The sequence below is a fragment of the Orycteropus afer genome, unplaced genomic scaffold (genome assembly GCF_000298275.1).
Source record: "Orycteropus afer afer isolate SDZICR_OR568_19922 unplaced genomic scaffold, OryAfe1.0 scaffold00110, whole genome shotgun sequence".
Lineage (NCBI taxonomy): Eukaryota > Metazoa > Chordata > Mammalia > Tubulidentata > Orycteropodidae > Orycteropus > Orycteropus afer.
The window spans coordinates 4,522,681-4,546,274 of NW_006921697.1; the positions used below are offsets into that span (position 1 = coordinate 4,522,681).

Below are 23,594 nucleotides of genomic sequence, written 5' to 3' on the forward strand. Positions count from 1 at the left end.
GACAGTGAGGAAAACTTGAAGCACTTACTGATGAAGATCAAAGACTACAACTTTCAGGATGGATTACCTCAACAGAAAGCAAACAAACATCCTCACAACTGGACCAATAAGTAACAGGTAGATGGAGAAAAGATTGAAGTTGTTAAGGATTTCATTTTACTTGGGTCTGTACAATGCGTATGGAAATAGCTGTCAGGAGATAAAACCATGTATTGCACTGTACAAATCTGCTGCACAAGACCTCTTTAAAGTGTTTAAGAGCAAAGATGTCATTGAAGACTAAGGTGCATCTCATGTAAGCCATGGTATTTTCAATAGCCTCATGTGCATGTGAGAGCTGGAAAATGGATAAGGTAGACCACAGAAAAATTGATGCATTTGAATTGTGGTGTTGGTGAAGAATACTGAATGTACCATGAACTGCTAGAAAAGTGAACGCATCTGTCTTGGACCAAGTACAGCTGGGATGCTCCTTAGATGTGAAAATGGTGAGACTTCGTCTGTCATACTTTGGTCATGTTGACAGAAGAGACCAGTTCTAGAGAAGGATAGGATGCTAGGTAAAATAGAGGGTCAGCAAAAAAAGGGAAGCCCCTCAGTGAGATGCATTGACACAGTGGCTGCAACAATGGGCTGAAGCATGGCAATGATTGTGAGGTTGGTGCAGGACCAGGCAGTGTTTCATTCTGTTGTGCATAGGACTGCTATGAGTCAACTGACTCAACAGCAGCTAACAACAACAACATGTTAAAGTCGATAGGTGATTACTCTTTCTTGAAATTTCCTTCTCCTATGAAGATTGGAGGTAACTGTATAGCTCCTGTGCATGGCTGGCAATAACAACAACTTAACAATGTTTTAGCTGCCATTGAGTTGGCCCCCAATTCATGGTGACCCCAGGCACAATGGAACAAAACATTGCCCAGTCCTGCACTATGCCCATGATCGATTATGGATTGGACCATTATGATCTATAGGGTTTTCATTGGCTGTTTTTTTTGGAAGTCGATTGCCAGGCCTTTCTTCCAAGTCAGTCTTAGTCTGGAAGCTCTGTGGAAAGCTGTTGAGCATCACAGCAACACATACTAACCTCCTCTGACAGAGAGGTGGTGGCTGCATATGAGGTGTATTGGCCGAGAATCAAACTCAGACCTCTTGCATGGATGGTGAGGATTCTATCACGGAGCCACCACTGCTTTCAAATAACAACTTACTTTGTGTGGCTGTGCCATGAGCATCATCTCACGTGGTCTTCCTGACAGACTTCCTCATTCATTGTAGAAATGTTTGTTGAGCTCCCCTGTGTGTTAGGCACTGTGCCCACAGTCTAGAGGGGGAGACTTTCCTTAGCAATAAACACATAGTGATCACTTGTAACTAGTGCACAGAAGACATAAACCTGGGGATGAAAAAAGAATCTAAACGCTGGTGGTTAGAGAAGGCCTGTGAGGAGGAGACATTCAGAAAGTAATGGAAAGGTGGGAAAGAGGCAGCCACAGGAAGATCAAAGAGCAGGGGTTGAGCATTCCTGGCATAGGAAGCAGTAAGTGCAAAGCTGTGAAGCAGGAAAGGCTTCATGTGGTGGCGGAACAGAGGGGCTAAAGGGTAGTAGCTTAGGATAAAGTTCTAGGATAGGTGGGCAGGGGCCAGATCATGAAAGGCCTTGTGGGCCATGGTAAGGAGTTTGGATTGTTCCTGAGACTATTCTAACCTATATGTAAAGTATTACTCACCCAGTTTGAAGGTAAGGAAAATGAAATTCAGAGAAGTTATGTAACTTGCTGAAGGTCACACAGCCAGGACGAGTCAGAGTAAAGACTAACCCAGGAACCCATACCCTTCACTATTATGCCACACCCCCAGCCAACCCTGTGAGGACTCAGAGATTGAGGATAGCAGGCCACAGTATCAAGAGCACTGGGCTAGCATTAGAGGACTGGGCTATAGTTCTGGCTCCATCCAGGGACTTCCATTTCTTCCAATGGGGAACGTACTTATGCTATGCTGCCCATTCCCTCATAGGGGGCCTCCTTCTTTCAGAGAGCTAATGGATGAGAGGGGTTGAGATGCTGCATCTTCCAGAGACCAGTCCCCACCTAGACTGCTTAGGCCACCAGCCTACTCAGAGACTGGCCTAGACCCACCACCAGTAAGCTCTTGTGGAGGTCCTACAGCCTGCATAAAATGGTTTTAAACAACAGTGAGCCTGGTGGGGTCCTCAAGCTCCGGCCCTGTGAGGAAGACAGAGTCCTGGGCCCTGCTATTACACATTAATACACCCTCTGTGCGTGTGATTATTTGATTAGTGCCTCTCTTCACCCCTTAGACTGTAAACTCTGTGAGCATGGGGCCAAGTCCACATGGTTCATTGTTGTATTCCCAAAGTGCTTGGCACTTGGTCAGGGTTTAATAAATATTTATCAAACGAATAAATCCTTCGTTGCCCAGCTCCTGTGTTGGCCCTTCCTAAGGCAGTTGGTTACTTCCTCTTATGGGCTCCCATAACATTTTGTGTTTGTGTTACCACCTAGAGCTGTGTGTGTGTGTCCTTTACTTCAGACTATGAGCTCCTTGAGGATAAAAAGACATTTTATTCATCACTGGAGCCCTAGCACATTTTAAGGACTTAATTCTACTTGTTGAGTGAAGGAACTGATTATAATATTTTCTTTCCTGCCAAGGGCCAGACATGACCTTTTCTAAAAACCTGGGGCTGAAATTCAGGGGTCGCAGGTACTAATCTTCCCTCTGCCACCAGCTCGGACAGTTTTCTCATTTGGCCGATGGGACTCATAGAGCCATTCTACCTACATCACAGCCACATTGTAACAGTAAATGGCACATTGCTATGGAAACACACTAGGAGAGTAGAGAACCAGCTACAGTGACAAGGATTGATGGCTCTTTGGGGACAAGGACATGGCCTTCGGTTTCTCTGTGTGGCCCTAGATTCCCTTGGGCCAGGGGCACAACAGGCACTCAGGGAATGTTTTTGGAGTATGTAGGCATTTGTTTTGCCACAGTTTGCTTTGTGGCTTTGGACAAGTTGCTCACTTCCTTTGGCTGGGCCTCAGTTTCTCTGTGTGAGAAATGAGGAAGGGATGTAGACTACTTGCTTCCTAATTAATCTGTTGTGTATATCAGGGGTGTATGTGGGGTGGGCGTGTCACTGAGTCCTCTTAGGCTCTGATGGAAGCGCTGGACCTCATCCCTAAGATATGTATAGATCCTCACTGTCCTGGGTTTCCCAGGCTCATTAAACCTCCAGAACATGGGAGTATTTCTAAATGCTCTTTCAGCCCTGAGAGCCTAAATTCTGCTCTGTGGCATCACTTCAAGCCACTCTGGGCCCTCAGAAGGAAACATTTTTCCTCAGATTACTTGAGGGCTCCTTTCTTCTCGCTTGAGATCAGCTCAGGAAGGTTGGGGGTGGGGCTGAGTCTATTAATATCCCTTCCTCAGCTGATTAACTCTCCATTAATTTGCACTCCGTTTCCAAGCGGAGCAGAGAGAGTCGAGCTAATGGGCCCCGGGAAGAGGAGGGGGCGGCTCTGCTCCCCTGTGACGTATTACTGCAGGGTGCTAGGGCCAGCTGTGGGCAGGAGGGGGGACTTCTTCCCATCCAGGGTTAGGGCCTCAAACCCTACCTGGCTCTTCTGAAGCTGGAGCTGCCCAGGGAAGAGTGGGAGGGGGCCTCCTGTTAGTTATTTTTGTTTCCACTCAGCCTGATGGGCCCTTGGTAAGGACTCAGAAAGTTTTGCTCTGTGAGTCATGGGTTCTAGTCCTTGATCCCACCACTGGCTTGCTGGGTGACCTTGATAAGTCTCTTCCCTCCTGGCGCCTTGTTTTACCAGTCTTTGAAAGGAGAGAATTGAACTAAAAGAATCACAATTAGGTTGTCGCCTGAGTGCCAGCTGTAATCAATTGATAGTTGTTGTGTGGAATAGTGTGTTGAGATGGTGGCGCTGAAGGAGCAGGTGTCACAGTTGATTAGTGATACCTGCCATGGGCAAAGGAGCAGGAAGCAGTAGCATGAGTGCCCTGTGTTTGACAACCCTGGCTACTACTTGATCCCTGAGGGCCCTTCCAGCTCTGATATTTGTGATAACTCATATCTCTGGGCTACTCTCCCTGTAAAAGAAGGAATTTTCATTTATCCAAATCTGGTCAGCACTCTAGAATGTGTTGAGACACTCCTCTCAGTCTCTCCCCACTGCCCACAGGCCATTGTTTCGTTCATTCTTTCTTACATTCAATAAATCTGTTTGGGTGCCTCCCATGCCCCAGGCCCCGAATTAGGCACGGGAGTATTTTACAAAGCAGTTTCATCACTATTTCAAGGAGTGGACTTTATCCTAACCTGGGAAGGAAGCTAAGCAAGGATCATGGGAGAGAAATGACTTGCCCACGGTCACCCAGTTGGTAGCAGAGTCCCACGAGGTCAGCCCCAAGAGTGGTCATTAAGCCCCTAGTTCCAGGATCTTAACTCCCATCAGGCTGGACAACTTGTTTTGGGAACACAGGGTAGGGTTGGGGGTCAGGCCTGAGGGTTGAGGGAGGACTATGTGTGGCCTGGGCAGCCAAGGGAGCCCCATAGAGCCAGAGTCAATGAGTCTGTATTGGGTCTGGCCCACCCCAAAACTTCTTTTGACCTTTCTTTTATTCTTAGCACTGTTCCAAAAATTACAAAAACGTTTGTTCTTCTCTCCTCGAGTTCCCCCTTCAAATTATTCAGCTGCCGTTCTGGCTGCAAGGCCTGGAACAGATTTAGTGCAGCCGAAAGGCAGTCACGAGATGCATATTTCAGATGAACTTCCTGAAGAAAGGATAAACAGCCTGACCTGGGATGGGAACAAGTACTGGGGAGGCATCACGTGACAGAAAGTGCCTTCCACCAGAACCAGCCCATGAGCTGGAGTTTGCTAAATGAGAGACTCGAGGCATCACCTGGAAGAGTGTGATCTCTCAGTTCCAAGGCCACTGAGTTTTGAGGGACAGTGGGTTGGTGTCTGTGGTGGCCTGGGGGTATATATATGGGTGGTGTGGAAGAGAAGGAAGAACTTTGGTTCATCTGTGTGTGGTATGCTCGGTGTAAGTCCTGGCCCTGCCCTTCATTTGCTGGACAGGTTGCTGATCTCAGTTTCAAGTTGTGCCTCAGTTTCCTCAACTCCAAAATGGAGATTAGAAGTAGCACTTCCTTCAGGGGACTGCAGTGTGATTCCTCTGAAGCTATGTTTACAGAGTTTCTTTCCATTCCTCTCCTCCTCCAAACTCAACTACACTGGGTTTTCCCTCTGCTTGGGCTCCTCTTTCCTCAGCCCTTTGCCTGGCTGGTACCTTCTCTTCTTTCAGGCTTAAGTCTAAGTATCAGCTGCTCAGGAAGCCTCCTTGATTACTGTTAAAAAAAAAAAAAAAACAACTTACTGCCGTGGAATCGGATATGATTCATAGCAACCCCTCCTTGAGTTTCCAAGGAGGTATCACTACGGAAGTAGATTGCTCAACCTTCCTTCCGAGGAGTGGCTGGTGGGTTTGAACTGCCAGCCTTCTGGTTAGCAGTTCAATGCCTTAGTCACTATGCCAAAACCAGTTGCTGTCAAATTGATTCTAACTCATGGCAACCCCACGTGAGTCAGGATAAACCTGCTTCATAGGGTTTTCAATGGCTGATTTTTTGGAAGTTGTTGTCAGGTCTTTTCTTCTGAGATGCCTCTGGGTGGACTCAAACCTCCAACCTTTTGGTTAGCAGCCAAACGTGGAAACCATTCACAATACCCAGGGGCTACCAAAGAGTGGTAGTAATGAGTGCTTATTGTGCCAGGTACTATTTCCCAAGCATTCTACGTATATTAGCTCATTTCTGAGTCAGAATTGGCTTGATGGTTATAACAAATATAACCTTATGAGGTATGTTGTTGTTGTTGTTATGTGCTGTCGAGTTGGCCCCGACTCATAGCGACCCCTCCTTGGGTTTCCGAGGCAGTATCACTACGGAAGTAGGATTGCCCAACCTTCCTTCCGAGGAGTGGCTGGTGGGTTTGAACCTTCTGGTTAGCAGTCAAGTGCTTTAGCCACTATGCTACCAGAGCTCCCATGAGGTATTATGAGGTATAGGTACTGTTATTAACCCATTTGACAGATGAGAAAAGTAAATAACTTATCCAAGGACTCAGAGTTGGTAAATGTCTGAGCTGGGATTCAATTCCAGGCTTCAGAGGCCAAACTGCTACCCACCATGTGAGCTACCTCTCTGTGAGGGAATGGGGCAAGTAAGGCCTTGGCACTCCAGGGAATGTTAGTTGTTCTATTACTGCTATGTTTAGCACTATCATGGTTGAACCCTGAAGCTTCTAACCTCTGCACTGCCTGGGTATGGAGTCAAAGGGCCTGGAACCTGCAGTGGAATGCTATTACTGGTGGAGTAGACCAGCCAGAGGTGGGGGTGGGGGGGAGCAAAAGGTTGTGCCCAGGGGGCTGACTGTCGGAGGGTGTGGTGTGGAGCCACTGCCCGTGGTGGAGGGTCAGGTGTCACTTAGGAGCACATCCCTGTGTCCCAGGCCATAGCCTGATGAGTAGCAGAGCCAATACTGGGTTTGCAGGGCAAAGCCCTCTCCATTATCACCTGCTGCGTGGTCATAAAATTCTGTGATTCTTAGAGTTCATGACACATTTATTGGGCGTCTGCAATCCCAGAATACTGAGCAGATCCAGGATGGTGGGGGAGGAGAGGTTGGCAGGGAGACAATGGTGGTACACCTGCATGTGCATAACCGGTTTGCACCCTGAGATGGCTGAGTCCTTGGTGCCAACTAACCATCTCTCCCTTTCTATCTTCCTGCCCACCCATGATCCTCACTTCAGATCATTGACAGTGAGAATGAGGCCCTCCTGGCAGCTCTCACCAAGACCCTGGACGACATCCCTGAAGATGACGTGGGCCTGGCTGCCTTCCCAGCATTGGATGGTGGCGACTCACCCTCCTGCCCCTCAGCCTCACCTGCTCCCTCATCTGCGCCCCCCAGCCCCTCCCTGGAGACATCCCCAGCCCCAGCCCCAGAGGTGGATGAGCTCTCACTGGTAAGAACCTATTGCCAGCTACTGAAGTGTAGTGGGGGCCTGGAATTTTTTGTCTGGTTGTAGAGGAGGTGGGTGCAGAGAAATCAGCCCCAGCCCCATAGGGGTCTCTGTGTCACTGACAACCTGGTTTGGGGCACAGAGCCTGGGGCTGGGAGTGGGAAGCCTTCCTGGGTTTCTCTTTTCCCACCTGTAAAGCTGGGTGAACTACAGAGGGCTTTCACCTGCGTTCTGTAGGCCCTTGGGATTTCACAGGTCAACCTTTGTTCTGTGTTAAACCCTTGAAACATTTTTCCTAAAGATTATACACCCACATGGCAAAAAAACAAGAAAAAAATGTAGACAATGATAAGCAAAGCCTCCTTGCCCCACTTCCAATTGGTTTTTCCTCCCTAGAGGTAGCCATGATTACTGATCTGTTATATGGCTTTTCTATTATGCTTTTTTTTTAAAAAAAGAAAAGAAAAGAAAACTACAAATGGGAGCCCATATTATACACTGTTTTGTACCTGGCTTTTCTCAGTTTTCCATGTGTCTTAGAAAGTCTTCCAGATGAGCCTATATAGCTCCATTTTATCCTTTTTGTTGGCTGCATGGTGTTCCTTTGTAAGGATGTACCGTAATTCATTCAGCCAGTCCCTGCTGGTGGATAGTAATGTTGTTTCAACTCCTCCACTGTCACAGCAGTGTTGCAATCACACATAAGTGGACAACATCCTAGAAATTGGATTCTTGGGTCTACAAGATACATGAATTTTCAATTTGGGCAGATGCTTCCTAAGAAGCATCTGTTTACACTCCAACCAGCAAAAGTTCAGTGCTGTCTGTGGGATGTGGAAACATGCATGTGGAATTGCAGTTTTCTGGGGAGAAGTCTCTGCTTTTATTGGATTCTGAAAGGGATCTGTACTCCAAAAGTTGCTGAGAGCATTTGCCCTCTACCCAAAGGTAAGCTTTCATGGGGTATGAGGTCCAGGCTTTACTAAGTCTCCCATAGGAGCTCTGGTAACGTAGTGCCTAAGGCACTTGACTGCTAACCAGAAGGCTGGAGGTTCAAATCCACCAGCCACTCCTTGAAAGGAAGGTTGGGCAATCTACTTCTGTAGTGATACCACCTCAGAAACCTAAGAAAGGATTGCTATGAGTCAGGTCTGACTTGACAGCAAATAACAAGACAACATGCCAACAGAAAAACCAAGGTCTAGAGAGAGGGAAAGGACTTGCCAAAGGTGGGTTGAGACCAAGCTGGGCCCAGAACCAGGTCTCCTTCCTCCACTCCCAGGACCTTTCCTCTCCAAAGCCAAAGAATTGCAGACCCTTAAGAGTCTAGGAGGAGCCTGTCTCCTAGGGAGAGTGCGGAGTGGCCTCTTCTCTAGTTCCTGAACTTTTGGTGCTCCTTGCTGGGGTGATTTGAGCAGAGGCAGCCCAGCCAGCACAGGGGCAAGCTCACTAGGGGCCGTGCCCCAGCATGTCATGTGTGTATTTTGACAAATCCCTCTTCTCTCTGGGCCTTGGTTTCCCTACCTTAGTACAAAAATATTCAGTTCAATAAATAAATTTCAAAAAAAATCAACAGGCCACTTTATTTTTCTTTTTCTATTAGAGTCTCAGTAGTCTCTAGTAATAATTTCTATTCAAAATTAGAAAAGTCAAACAAGCTTAACTGTAGTATGCTTTCATTTGTATAAAAATAAATGGGTGGGTTGGAGGTGATATATACATATATATCCTTGTATAATGAAAGCCCATCTCATGGTAGGTTCACAAGAAAGTGGGTAAGACTGATTGCCTCTGGGAGGGAGAAAGAGAATCTGGGTCAGGAGGGAGACTTGCTTTTTTAATTGTCCACTCTTTTGTATGTATTTGTAGTTGTTTGTTTTTTTTCTCTCACCGTTTATACTCATTTGTCTAACAATCATTACTTTTCAAATTAAGGCTATTGATTTTTAAAGTCATATGAACAAGCAAAAGGGAAATCAGCTAGAATCGCACATCAAGGAATCATTTTGGTACCTAAACTTCCAGACTTTATATGTTTGTCCGTATACAGTGAAGCCTGTGATAGCCAGCTTTCAATGAGGCTGTCTTGTCTTTCCAGGTCTTGCAAGTGTACTCTTATCTTTTTTTTGTTTTCAATCATTCTCTATTAATGGAAAATATTTGAGTTTTCTGTCTTTGACAGGTTTCTGCCCTTATACAGATTCCAGCATTTGCAGGTTTTACTGTACCACAAACACACACAGAGCATTCCAATAGAGTATGTGTATATAATCTTTTAACAAGTGGAATAGACAGACATTACCCAAGACCTGTCTGGGTTTCTCCAAGTCACAGACAGGTCTTTTCTGGCTATTAACTCCAAGCAGGATTTACATTTTATTGGGATATTCAGGGATTGGGATTGTTAGACAATCTGCTTCCTGCCCTTATCATGTTGGAACACTATCCTAATCATTCAGTGGCCTCCCTTCCTGCGTTATGTGGTGACCAGGATCAGGGTGTGGTAGTCCTGAGGGACCAGCTCCATGCCCAGGCCTCTCTCGTGTACTCTGGCTGTGGCTCAACCAGAGCTCCTCTCCTCTGCTTCTCCTTCAGCTGCAGAAGCTGCTCCTTGCCACATCCTCCCCTACGCCAAGCTCTGACATCCAGAAGGAAGGGACTGCCTGGAGGCAGGCAGGCCCCAGGTCCAAAAGTCAGCGGCCTTGTATCAAGGTATTTCTTCCCCTGCTCAAAAGTGTATCTGGGGCCCCAGGTAGCTTCTGAGGGCTTCAGCCTTCAGTTCTTGTTGGGGGATATCAGGTTCTTCAGTCAGCTTCTAGAGTCTCTCCCTATTCCTCACTGACCCCTTGCAACTGGTTGTATGGGCATTCCTTCTTCAGACCCAGCCCAGTCTGAGATTCTAGAAAGATCCTTGGACTTTCTCATATACTTTTAACAATTCTGGCTGAGAGCCTTATGTGTGTCAGGCACTGTGTTTGAGAAAGGTCAAGGAAGATATGGTCTGCTTTCATGACTTATACTCTAATGGGGTTTCAGACTGAAATATAAAAACAAATTTAAAAAGATAATTAACTGACTAGGGTGAGGGGCTAGAGAGTGAGCGGGGCTGGGGAGGGAGATGGAATGATCAGGGAAGCCCCCGGGAGGAGGTGATCTGCAAGCTGAGCGTGAGGGATGAGGAGGAGCCAGATGTGCTCTGGTTTAGCGTGCTGGGGAAGCATTCCTGGTGGAGGGTGGGTGCCTGGCTGGTTAGAGAAACAGAAAAGAGGCTGGTGCTGGACCTAGAGCTGACCGGGAGGAGCACAGACCCAAGAGAGCAGGGCCCAGATCGTGGTGGCAGGGCCCACAGTAAGGAGTTTGGATTTCTGGGAAGCCATTGGAGGGTTTAAAGCTTTGTTGTGAATATCCAGGGTCACAGCAAGTCCCTTTTACTGCCTGGGTCTCAACATTCCAAGGAAAACTTTAATAAGGAAATCTCCAAGGGTTCCTGATACTCAGTTTACACTGAACCCGCCCCATCTGTCCCTCCAGGAGATGGCAGCATACAATTCCACACCTTCAGGGGCAAAGTCAAAATGGATCCCTCTTAGCCATGGCTCATTGTAGAAGCCCCTGGCTTGCTGGGCTCCCCTAAGAAGCTCTGCCCTACTGGTCCTGGCTGACACTGTGAAACACAGGCCCCCTTCCACCCTGTAGACTATGCAGCAGCCAAGCCCCTTGGTGAGGCCAACTCTTTGCCCTCTGGGAAACCAGATAAGTTCCTCAGAGAAGTGAGGCCTCTAGCCCCTGCAGAGACAACTTGCACTGGAAGGAAAGCTTCCGGGTGAGTAGTTGGGAAGAATAAAGCTGGAGAGAGGGCTGACTGGCACCAGATTGCAGACAGTCCAGAAAACCAGGCCAAAGGACTTCCGTTTGCCCTGTGGGCTCAGGGGAGCTACATAATGGTTTGGTCGATTGGTTGCTTTTTTGTTTTTAAACAGCTTTATTGAGATTCCATTTACATATCTTAAAATTCATCTGTTTTTCCTAATGGGTGATAGCTAATGGATACGTGTGATTTTGGTTTTTTGTTTTTAAGGTGAGAAAATGTTCTAAAACTGATAGTGGGGATAGCTGCATAGTATGTAAATTTACTAAAAGCCATTGAATTGTACACTTTAAATGGATGAACTGTATGGTATGTGAATTATATCCCAAAAAGCTCTTACCCCCCAAAAGTCCACCTGTTTTAAAAATACAAATCAGTGAATTTTAGCAAATTTACAGTCATGTAACTACAACAATAGACCTGTTTTATAACATTTCCTTTATCCTAGAGAAGTCCCTGTGCCCCCATTTCCAATTAATCCCTGTTTCCATGCCCAGCCCTGGGCAACCACTAATCTACTTTCTGGCACTATCAGGGAAGGGTAAAGTGCAGGAAGGGGGTGGGATCATAGGAGCAGGGCCTTGGAGTGGATCTGGAAGGGTCTGCAGGGGACAGATCTATGGCCAACAGATCTGTTAGAAGGCTGGTCATCCCTTCATTCCTTATTGACCAAGCACTTACCTGGTGCCAGGCTCTGTGATGGAGCCTAGGAATACAGTGAAGGAAACCTGACTATCCCGGTGGTTCAGGTAAGAGATTCTGGGCCCTTGCCAGTGGCTGCAGAGATGGGGCAGAGGGTACAAGCAGTATGGGCCCCTCTCCTCACTGTGGCCTCTTTCCCTGTCTAGATGGACAGCAGTCAAGACAAGAAGACCCCGCTGATGCAGTCTCAGAGCCGGAGCTGTACAGAACTGCATAAGCACCTCACCTCTGTGCTGTCTTGCCCCCAAGCTAAAGCCCGCTCTCCAGAGAGGGGCTTGCAGCCGCCACCACCCCTGAGTCTCCGGCTCCCTGACAGGGAGGATGAGGAGCTGGGTGAGGACTGCCCAAGCCCCCAGCCAGCCCCAGCCTCTCCCCGGGACTCCCTAGCACTGGGCAGGGTAGGCTCCAGTGCCCAGGTTTCCCAGGAGGACATGCAGGCGATGGTGCAGCTGATCCGCTACATGCATACCTACTGCCTTCCCCAGAGGAAGCTGCCCCCCCAGCCCCCAGAGCCCACCCCACAGCCCTGTAGCAGCCCCTCCAAGCAACTCAGAGCCCGACCCCGGTCCCAGCACCCCTCCAAAGCATCCTGGGCTGAGTTCTCTATCCTGAGGGAACTTCTGGCTCAAGATGTCCTCTGTGATGTCAGCAAACCCTACCGCCTGGCCACACCTGTCTACGCCTCCCTCACACCCCGTCCAAGGTCCAGGGCCCCCAAGGACAACCAGGCCTCCCCTGGCCACCTATCCCCAGTGGAGGAGGTGAGGATCACAGCTTCACCCAAGAGCACGGGGCCCAGACCTAGCCTGCGTCCACTGAGGCTAGAGGTGAAAGGGAATGTCCGCCGGTCTACCAGGCTGCAGCAGGAAGAGGAGGAAGAAGAGGAGGAGGAAGAAGAGGAAGAGGAGGAAGAAGAAAAGGAGGAAGAGGAAGAGGAGGAATGGGGCAGGAAAAGACCAGGCCGCAGCCTGCCATGGACCAAACTGGGCAGAAAGCTGGAGAGCTCTGTGTGCCCTGTCCGGCGTTCGCGGAGGCTGAACCCTGAGCTAGGCCCCTGGCTGACATTCACTGATGATTCCCCAATCCCTGCAGAGCCCCAAGGTGTTCTGCCCTCACTGTGCCTGGCTCCTGAGGCCTACAACATGGAGGGGGAGCTGGGCAGCCCCACAGACAAGGACAGTGGCCAAGACCAGGAGCTTCTACGGGGACCTCAGATCCCGGCTCTGGAGAGCCCCTGCGAGAGTGGGTGTGGGGATACAGACGAGGACCCCAGCTGCCCACAGCTCCCTTCCAGAGGTAGTCAGAGTTGGTGGTCTGCAAGAGATGGGGCAGGGATGTGGTGTGGCATACCCCACTGGACAAGAGCCAGGAGTCCTGTGTGCAAGCACCTCCCATGTGGTGTGGTGTATTGAGCAAGTCCCTTCCCTTCTCTGGCCCTCAACTTCCCTTCTATATGCTGGGATAGTTAGAGCAGATCTTCAGGATATGCCCATCCATCTCTGAGTTTTTTCATCACACACGGGCCAGGTGCCATTTAATCAACAAGGAGCAAGATGCCTGCCTTCCTGGGGCTTATGTTTTAGTGGGGGAGACATAGGCAAGAACAAAGTAAACAAAAGAGGAAGATAATTACAAATTGTGATAAGTGCCATCAAGAAAGGTTACTGGGTGATACGACAGAAAGTGTGAGTCTATAAATTCAACTCCACATTGAAGTACTTTTTGTCATTTTCCAATAGTGATAACAATAATGATGATGAGGGTGGTGATGATGGTTATTTTTTGTGCACTTACTGTGCCAAGCACTGGTCTAAAATTTAACAGGTCACCTCCATTGACTTCTCACAATAAGCCTATGTGATAACTCCTATTATTCTCCCTGTTGTAAGATAAAGAAACTCAAGCACAGAGATATTTTGTGATCAGCCCAGGTAGTTAATCCTGCATCTGTCTAGTTAGTGGCAGAGCCAGGATTCAAACCCACAGCTGCTGGACTTGAGAGCTAGAGCTTTTCACACTGTGGTACATTGTTTGGCTAGCAGGGGTCACCCACATACCTGACCTGATCTTTTTGCAAAATTAAGTAGCTCAGACCAGCCCTTACTGTTGCTGAGACCCTGGGCTAGAAGGATTTGAGTTTTTCTTGCCATTCCCTAAAAATTCCAGGATCATTTGCATTTAGGTCACATGCCTGAAATATGCTTGGTTCCAAGGGAAGTTCGAGGGTCCTCTCCAGAGGGGAAACATCTGCTAGTGATGCTGTGTTGGCAAATCTTGTTTTCTTTTTTGTCTTCTTTTCAGACTCTCCCAGGTGCCTCATGCTGGCCTTGTCACAAAGGTAGATTTTTAGAAATCATTGGTACATTATTCCATGAGACTCTTGTCGACTGTATTTGGGGGTGGGGGGCAGTTCATCAGCCCCTGAACCTGGCTCAGTCTCCACACCTCTGTCCTCAGAAGCTGGGCTCCTCTAGAGAGGAGTTTGATTTTAAAAAGCTGGTCTCTGAAGGCCCAGGAGGAGAGATGGGGAATTAAGCCCTCAGGCCATTTCATAAGCTGTCTTCTTGGAGACATTAGAACAACTTCCTCTCTCCATGGGGAAGACCTGACAATACTATGTGACTTTGGGCAAGCTCCTTTCCCCCCCTGGCCCTCAGTTGCTCCATCTATAAAGTAAGAAGGCTGATGACACTTCTCCCCTCTCCACCCTCAGCAGACCTCTGCTGTGTCTCCTAGAAGATCTGTATAGCTCTGAACAGGACAGCAACACCCCCACACATACCCCCAAATTCTCCCCAGGCTCCACTTCTGTGGGTGGTAGAAACAGGGTCCATAACAGTCTCCTGTCACCCACCTTGAAATGTTCAGGGAGGTGGGAGCCTGCTGCTGACTGGCCTCTTCCCTTTCTGTCCTACCTGGCCCCACCAGTGACCCTCCTTTTGGCAAGAAGAACTTTGAACAAACCTTAACAGTGGAGCTTTGTGGCACAGCAGGTAAGTCAACGGCCCAGATGATGGGCCCAGCCCTTGGGGGAGCTGGCAAGACCCATGGCAAGAAAATTCCCCACACTGAACAGCACCTTGGGCATTAAGGGTACCCTGTCACCACTCCACAGGGCATGCTGGGTGTTGAGGTACACAGTAAGGACATTATGAATAGGGTCAGCCAGTCAGCCTCCAAGAATCAATGCATCAGGTGATATCCAGGTCAGAAAAGAAAGGGACAGAATTATGCCCCTGGAGGAGTCGGGACTGTATACACAGACACACCACCATGATGAACACCATTCAGAAGTATGTACGGCGAAACCTGTGAAAGCCAGAACTTCATGGGGCTGCCTTCTTTTTCTGGGTCTCACAAGTTTTCCACCTTTGACAGGGTGGAGTCTTACCACTTTTCTATCTCTCCTTTTAGTGAAAAGTTGAGTTTTCATTCTCCGATAGGTTTCTGCCTTACACAGGTTCCAGCTTTTACAGGTTTTTCTGTGCATGAGCTCTGAGAGCATGAGGAAGGGGCAGGTGTGGCCAGGGGAGACTTTGCTGGCTCCCAGAACAGGGGACATTTGAGCTGAGCTTGAAAAATGAGTAGAAGTTGGAAAGACAAGGGCACCCCTGGTAGCCAGCTGAGCATGAGCAAAGACATGGAAGAGTGAATACGTAGACTGCACCTGAGGGCTCTGGGCCTCTGTGTTGCTAGATAGTAGAATCATGGGATCAGGAAAGAGAAGTTACTAGAGGGCCAAAAGGCAGGTCAAGACCAGCTGGAGAGAGCCAAGGCACATAGGCTGAGGTGTGTGATCTTTGTCTTGTAGGCATCAGGAGCCCCAGAGAGGAAGAACTGGGCATGGTAGACAGTTCCTAAAGATGCACTGGGGAGGATGGAGGACAAGCTCAGATGTAGGAGCACTAATGAGCATTTTTATGGTAGTAAAACCCAGGTCGGGGGTAGGGGTTACCTGTGGTGCTTACCCCCTCTACTCTGGGAGACCCTAGAGGCATTTAGAGGTACAATTGGGAGGGCTCATAAAGTCACTGGATGTGGAGTAAGAGGAGATATCTTGGGTGATGTGGAGGCTTTGGTACCATTGACAGGCTACAGAAAGGATAACAAATGGATTTCGTGTCACATGCCAAGTCCAAAGGACTAATGGCTGCCCATAGCCTTATGTCGAGCACTGGTCCCAGGAGAAGTCAAGGCTCAGCCCGTACTGCAGTGATCAGGTAGCAAATCGTGCCATCACATTGGTTTGCAGGAGTAGTGGCACATATGCCACTTCTGGACCATCCTAAACAAGGGTCATAGTGTCCATTGGAGAAGTGATTGGTCTACACTTCACATGTTTCTCCTCTTGCTTGGGTAGGACTCACCCCACCAACCACACCCCCGTACAAGCCCACAGAGGAGGACCCCTTCAAGCCTGACATCAAGCACAGCCTGGGCAAAGACATAGCTCTCAGCCTCCCCTCCCCTGAAGGCCTCCAGCTCGAGGCCATCACAGGGGCTGCCCACAAGCTGCCAAAGAAGCACCCAGAGCGTAGTGAGCTCCTGTCCCACCTACGGCACACTGCAGCCCCACCGGCCTCCCAGGCTGGCCAGAAGCGCCCCTTCTCCTGTTCCTTTGGAGACCACGACTACTGCCAGGTGCTCAAGCCAGAGCGTGCCCTGCAGAGGAAGGTGCTGAGGTCCTGGGAGCCATCTGGGGTGCACCTTGAGGACTGGCCCCAGCAAAGTGCCCCACAGGCTGAAGCATTGGCTTGTGTCAGGGAGGGCAACAGGAGCTGTGATGCCACTGCCCCTGCCAAGGACAGTGTGCTGCTGAGAGACCATGAGATCCGCGCCAGCCTCACCAAGCACTTTGGGCTCCTGGAGAGTGCCCTGGAGGACGAAGATCTGGCCTCATGCAAGAGCCCCGAGTATGACACTGTATTTGAGGACAGCAGTAGCAGCAGTGGCGAGAGCAGCTTCCTCCTGGAGGAGGAGGAGGACGATGAGGACGACTCAGGGGCCAGCCCCCCTCGCTCTGACCACTGCCCCTACCAGAGCCCACCAAGCAAGGCCAGTCGGCAGCTCTGCTCCCGCAGCCGCTCCAGCTCCGGTTCCTCCTCCTGCCACTCCCGGTCACCAGCCACCCGGAGGACCTTCAGGTATGGATGAGTGGCTTCAGGAGGGATGTGGGGAGTGGAGGGCCCTGGTTCCTAGGGTGCCAGGGAAGGCAGGAGCCCTGTGATCCATGCTCTCAACCTGAGGCTGCATCTCCCTGTGTGACCCATGTCCTGGCCAGGTGACCTGAAGCCTTGTCTCATTCTTAAGGGAGTGGTGGACAAGTCCTGAAGGGTGGCTCAGCCTGGTTTGTGGCAGCCAGGAGCATCCCCAGTACCCTGGCCTCAAGAGAAATTAAACCCACTTCTGGGCATTTAGGCCTCATGTCTAAATGAGCTTACCCATCATTCACTTGTGCGTCTGCTTTTGCATTTGTGCAATGCATAGGCTTTGTGTAAACACACATCCCCATGCAGTTTAAAACCAATGTGACTTTTTCATGTAAAAGAAAGATTTGCATAATTCTAATCTGTATTCATAAGGAAAGAAAAAAAAACTGGATTTAAAGCAGTGGTAATGTCTATTCCCATTTCTCAGTCCTGCCAAGTTCCACTGTGACTTCTGGTAGGCAGCCACCCCTGAGTTGTTCAACCTCAGCATTGGAATGATATATCATGAGGCTCTTACCATCTTTGCTCGTTGAGCCAGATTGGAGAAAGAGCTGGTCCAAAAGTCCACTGGGGAGTTGGCAGAAAGAATGGAGCTTGGCATATTTGGTGGGGTGTGGTTGCTCCTCTAGGAGTTCTGGTGGTGCAGTGTGATTAAAGCATTCAGCTACTAACCAGAGGGTTGGTGGTTCAAACCCACCAGCTGTTCTTCTGGGAGAAAGATGAGATAGTATGTTTCCATAAAGATTTATAGCCTTGGAAACCCTATTCTTTCCTATAGGGTTGCTGTGTATGAGTCCCATTCAACTAAATGGCAGGGAGTTTGGTTTTTTGTTTGGTTGCTTCTCATTGGCATGATTCTTTCCAGGGGAGGCTTGAGGAAGGAATCTATGCCTGAAGTTTACCTGAGGGGACCACTAGATGGTGCTCTTGGGTCAAGAGCAGTGCAGTGGAAGGCCTTGAAGGGTCTGTTGAAACCGGTTGCTGGCTCTCCACTGTCTGATTCAGTAGGTCTGGGATGGGCCCAGAATTTTGCATTTCTAACAAGTACCCAAGCAATAATGATGTCCCCATAGTATCATATTCTCTGAGACCAGAATTCAGATGATATAAGATATCTTTTCTTAGAAAAAAGGCAGCTTTATATTTCTATTGCTGTATCAATAGCTTCTAACCGTTTCAAAATTCTATTAAAGCAAAAGCCCCTCTTTCCATTAAAATGTATACATACATCTGATTGGGAAGTCATTTCAGGAGGTTCATAGAGGCCCCCAGACACTTGTGTTAAGAAGCCCTGAACTGTCTGTTACTCAAAATAAGAGTTTCCAAGTGATGTCTCTAACAGGCCTTTTTCCTCGGCCAGGAGCCTTCAGTCAGGGTCTTCTTCTGTCAGATCTCCATGAGCCTCTCTTCTGGCCCCATTCTACTTTCCCCTGGGATAGCTCCTGCCTTGCAGCTGTCTGAGGTCAAGTGTTCTACTTCAGCCTTGCTTTGCTGTGACTAAGCTCCTCCGTCCCCATGTTAGGCTATTTCCTCTGTGGTGGTTACTTAGAGAACTACCAAGGCTCTCTTCATGATGACTTGAGTTCCCCTAGGCTGGAACTGTAGCCTCCCTGGCCTCCTTCCTTTCCTGGTCAGTACAGGGGTTTTGGGGCAGGGCAGGTATCATGGGCTTTCCTGAGAGGAGCTGGGGATTCTAGAAACCCCTAGCAGTCTCCTTTATCTCTTCTCACTTTGGGCCTAAGCTCAGGGCTGGCTTTTTCTGCTTACTGAGAGAGGCAGTTGGTTCCTGCTTAGTTGCCCAGCAGAGCTTGGTACCTTGTAACCTTGGTAAATTTAGTAATCAGATTTCTCCAGACCTACATTTCTTCTTTACCTGTGCATCAGCTACCAAACACAGATTGACAGGAAGTGTTTTTCAGCTGATTTAACAATGCAGACCCTGAATCCCATAATGCCTTCCATTTGCTCTAAGCTTTTCAGGTAGGGAAGGTCTCCCAATTCTATTATAGATGGGTGATATTATTATTTAGCACTATAAAGTCCACAAGTGACATCCCCTGTATTACCCTTTCTGAGCTTCCCAGATACACTTGGTGGGCACATCTGTTTCTTATCCCTATTTTATAGAAGAGGAAGCTGAGGCTCAGAGATGTCAAATAGAAAAATACAGCAAACATGTTGAACTGTGCCTGTGCTAAGCATGTATACATGCATTTTCTGATTGAATCTTCACAAATGGCCCAGGAGATGGGTACGATCGATGACCCCTTTTTTATAGAAGAAGAACTGAAGTTGAGAAAGGTTATGTCATTGGCTGAAGGTCACCCAGCTAGGAGGTAGAACCAGGACTCAAACCCAGGCAGTCTGACTCAGAGCCCCTATTCTTTTCCTCTGGGCTGTGTTTCCCAAGAGCACATGCATAGTATGCAGCAGAGCCAGGACTGGTCCCCACTGTACACCCAGAACTCCCTCCACTCTACAGACTGTCCCTGTGGAGAAGCCAGAGCAGCATAGGCAGTCAAGGAAGGCTGCCAGCGGGTGGTACCAGGGGCCTTCTTGGCCTCCAGGGCTTGATTAAGCCTGGTAGCTCCACTAGGTCCAGAGAGCTATGGTGGGTAAGGGGTTCTTGGCCAAGGACCAGCCAGTGGAGGCAGTTGGCCTAGAACAAGAAGACCTGCTTCCAGCTCTGGCTTCCACACTTTCTAGCTTCAGTCAAATCCCACATTGAACCTGAACTTCAGGTACCTCATCTGGAAAAACAGGGAAACACAAAGACCATACAGGGCTTTTTCAGTAGGTCAAATAAGATAATGGTGGTTAAGGGGCTCTTTCTATCCCTCATGGCATAGAAAGACAAGGTTCTCAGGTTATAATTAGTAGTACAGGCTCTGGCAATCCAGTTCTGGAAGCTGGTGGAAAGAAACCAGAGAGGTGCAGGTTTGAGTGTTCAAACCCCACCTCGCCCTGGCTGTCACTGTCGAAAGGGGAAACTGAGTTTCTACAGGAGAGAGTTTCAGCTTTTCTGTCCTCATGAGTGAGCCCCACAGAAGCATTCCCTGCCTCGCAGAGCTACTCTGACCCCTACCCCGCCACTGCGGTCTCCTCCCGAGAGTGAGTACCTCTGCTTTGCTTGTTCACTGACAGATGTGAGAGCAGAGGGCCGTGTTCAGACGGAACGCCAAGCGTCCGGCATGCCAGGAAGCGGCGGGAAAAGGCCATTGTAAGTGATGTGGGGACCTGGAGTCCACAGTGACTGGGGATGAGCAGGGTGTCAGGAGGTCCAGGGGCTTTGTGGGCCCGAAGCTCCTTTGAGGCTGGCCAGTGAGCCTCTCCTCACCTTCAGCCCCCACTGGGGAAGGAAGGCCATGGCCTGCAGAACACAGTTCTATTTATATGACAAGGATCACCAGAGGGCATCAAAGGGTGGTGCCATACCAAGTGCAACCATGAGACTGGCCATGAAGCATGTCATTGCTGGTGACTTAGGGCTCAGTTGCAAGGGCCTTGATGAGGCCAAGGAGGCAGGCTGTGCAGGGGAGCAGAGCCAGGCCAATCAGCCCTGCCACCAGCTTCTCTGCTGTGACCTTTGACAGGTCTCCTACCATCCCTAAGCCTCAATTTACTCTTCTGTACATAAGGGAGTTGGGCTTTGTGCTTTGTGCTTTCTAGGGGTTCCCCCAGCCCTATCAGGACTAAAGGAACAAAAGATCCTGCCCCTTCCTTCCCACCCGCCTTCCCAACTCCCTCCCAGCATTAGTCCACAGACCTTGGCCTTGAGGGCTTGCCTGGTGAACCTATCGGAGGCAGAGCCCCCTCCGAGAAAATACATCAGGGCACTGCAATAGGGAGACACAGCCAGCCCGTCTGGGTCACTAAAGAAGAGGGAAGGGAAAGAAGACTGAAGCACAAAGAGACAGAGTCCCACTAATATTCCCCCCATAATGTGCATGAGACATGCGCACCTCCAGAGATAAACAACTGTGAGCAGACAGGTAGTCAAAACCACAAGCTGTGCAGAGAGCATCTTCTGAGAGCCCATGTTGGATCACTCAGCTTTTAATATATTCCTGGCACTGTTCTAGGCCTGGGTGGACAGACAGCACCCTCACTCCTGTGGTTGATACAGAAAGGAGAGAAAGACATAAACTCATACAGGAGTAAACAGTGTAATTACAGATTGGGGTATTTGCTCTGCAAGTGATGCCATGACTAAAATAAGCAGTTGTGTTTTGACAGGAACATGTTACCTGGGTGGCAGAGGAAGGCTTAGGTGAAAGGAGCCGACCAAGCAAAGACTCAAAGGGAAGAATGTTTGGGGCCGAGGCAGGAGGAAGCTTTATGAATTCGAGGGACTGCAAGGAAGCCAGTTGAGAGGGGGTGGATTTTTGTTTTGAGATGAACCTAGGCATACTGGTATGAAGCACACAGTTCATGTGACTGTTGACAGCAGAGCCCTGATTGAGGACCCTGGGTGGGCCTGTGCTTTCTTCCTTGCCATCTGTGGTATAGGGTGGAATAACTGGAGAATCAATGGCTATAACCTGTTCCTAAAGAAAGCCCATCCCAACTTAACTGTTGGCTTTGCCCACAGGAGCACAGGTTTCTAGGAACAAGGCTGAAGATAATCCAGCAGGTCAGAGTGATGCTTCCAACAGCCATGGCTTTAGCTGGACCAAGTTTAGGGGGGTCAGTTTCAGCCTAGGCTCCCTGCCACCCCCAGCCAGGCTGTTCTAAGGATTTGTGACATAGCACCAAACTTACCCGGAGGGGACCTCTTGTAGCATAGTGCCTAAGGCATTTGACTGCTGACCAGAAGGCTAGTGGTTCAAACCCACCAGCCACTCCTCAGAAGGAAAATTGGGCAATCTAATTCCATAGAGATACCGCCTCGGAAACCCAAGGAGTGGTTGCTATGAATCAGAAACAACTCGACAGCAGTGGGTTTACGCTGTGGCTGTGGAGCTCTGGTAGCACAGTGCCTAAGGCATCTGACTGTTAACCAGACACTCCATGGAAGCAAGGCTAGGCAATCTACTTCTATAAAGATTTTCCACCTCGGAAACCCAATGGGGGTCACTATGAGTTGGAATTGACTCGATGGCAGTGGTTTTGTTTTGTTCTGTTTTGTTTGTTGTTATACTGTGGCTTCAGGCACTTGGCACTGCCGAAACCAAAGACAGTGGGAGCATGGGTAACTCCAGTCACCCTAATGCCTCCTGTTCCATTGCCTTTCCTTCCAATGACCAGGACTCCAGCAAATGGCAGGGCTCCCAATTCTTGCCCCATTACCATCCTCAGCTCCTCACAGTTCTACCCCAACACCTTGCCCGTTACCAAAAATAAAAAAGTCTTAGACTCAAAACATAAATGTAGAAGCTACTGAATGTGCCATTATATCAATGGTGATAAGCTGTCTCCTTCCTCAGCTCCATCTCTGCTTATCTTCTGCCAATTCCTGCAAGGAAGCACTGCCTTCCTTTGGGGGCCACTTTCCTGTATGACACTCTTCAGTCCCCTCCTCCATCAGGGCAGGTCCTTTGTTACAGGGATCATCACTGTCTTTTCTCTGACTCTAGCCCTAGCTGGCGTCCCTTACTCAGCCAGGTGTCATAACTGGGGATGAGGATACCAGGGGAGCCCACCACCAAGGGGGCCCCAGGTCACCAGACGATGACTGGGCCCCTCTGTGTCTTCCCTTCCTGAGCAGGATGAAGGCCGGGTGGTATACGTTCGAAATCTCTCCAGTGACATGAGCTCCCGGGAGCTGAAGAGGCGCTTCGAGGTGTTTGGCGAGATTGTAGAGTGCCAGGTGCTCACGAGAAGTAAAAGGTGAGTCCAGTTAAGTCTTCCTGGGTGGGTGGGAGAAATGATGATATTCGAGAATATATGTGGAGCAAATTTCAGTAAATGCACAGCTTAGTTCTGGAGAGCTGGCCCTGGAGAGGACCCTAGTCATAGCAGCAAACATGTTCTGATTGTTTATGGAGTATGTCTTAGCTTCCTAGTGCTGCTGTAATAGAAATACCACAGTGGATGGATTTGAAGAACAGAAAAGTATTTCCTCACAGTTCAGAAGGTCTGAAGTCTGAATTCAAGGCACCAGCTCTGGGGAAAGACCCTTTCCTTTGGGCATGCTCCCTTTCTTGTCGATGGATCGTCACATGGCGTCTGTCTTTTTGCAGTTGGGCTTATTTCTGTGTCTGTGCTTCTGCTTATAATTCAGAAGTGATCAGGTTTAGGACACACCCTACATTGATGGGGCCTCATTAACATAACAGAGAACCCCCCCAGTCCCGAATGAGAACACAGTCACAGTTATCTGGGTAACAATTCTAACACATATTTGTGGGGGCGGGGAGAGGGGAAGGATGACACAATTCAGCCCATAACAGAATGCCAGGTTATGTCCATGAGTTCTTCTATTTAACTTTCCAACACACTGTGACATACCTACTTATTCTTTCTACTGCTTTCCTTTTAGGGGAACTCAGCAAATTTAATTAAGCAGCTTGTTAGTGGCTGAGCCAGAACTAGAGGCCATGTGCTTGCTTTGGAAATAGTATGTGTGTGTGCGGTGGTGGTGGTGGTGGTGTGTGTGTGTGGAGGGGGATGAGGGATGGAAGGGGCAAGGGGGATGGGCACACACCTGTGGCTGGCTTGAAGCACACTTGCATTGGGACCTCACTGCACTTCAAGCTCCACGCTGTCCACATCCCTCTGTTACTTTTCAGTGCAAGTCC

General features: G+C 49.0%; 1 protein-coding gene across 1 annotated transcript in view; it reads left to right on the forward strand.

The window, feature by feature from the left end:
- PPARGC1B (PPARG coactivator 1 beta) overlaps positions 1–23,594 on the forward strand; it is a 135,167-nt gene that overhangs the window by 107,657 nt on the left and 3,916 nt on the right. The window contains exons 3-10 of the mRNA XM_007943600.1: positions 6,862–7,077; positions 9,670–9,786; positions 11,791–12,940; positions 13,946–13,982; positions 14,573–14,637; positions 16,005–16,788; positions 19,999–20,074; positions 22,562–22,683. Coding sequence (XP_007941791.1) covers positions 6,862–7,077; positions 9,670–9,786; positions 11,791–12,940; positions 13,946–13,982; positions 14,573–14,637; positions 16,005–16,788; positions 19,999–20,074; positions 22,562–22,683 — 2,567 coding nt within the window. The remainder of the gene's footprint in view (positions 1–6,861; positions 7,078–9,669; positions 9,787–11,790; positions 12,941–13,945; positions 13,983–14,572; positions 14,638–16,004; positions 16,789–19,998; positions 20,075–22,561; positions 22,684–23,594) is intronic.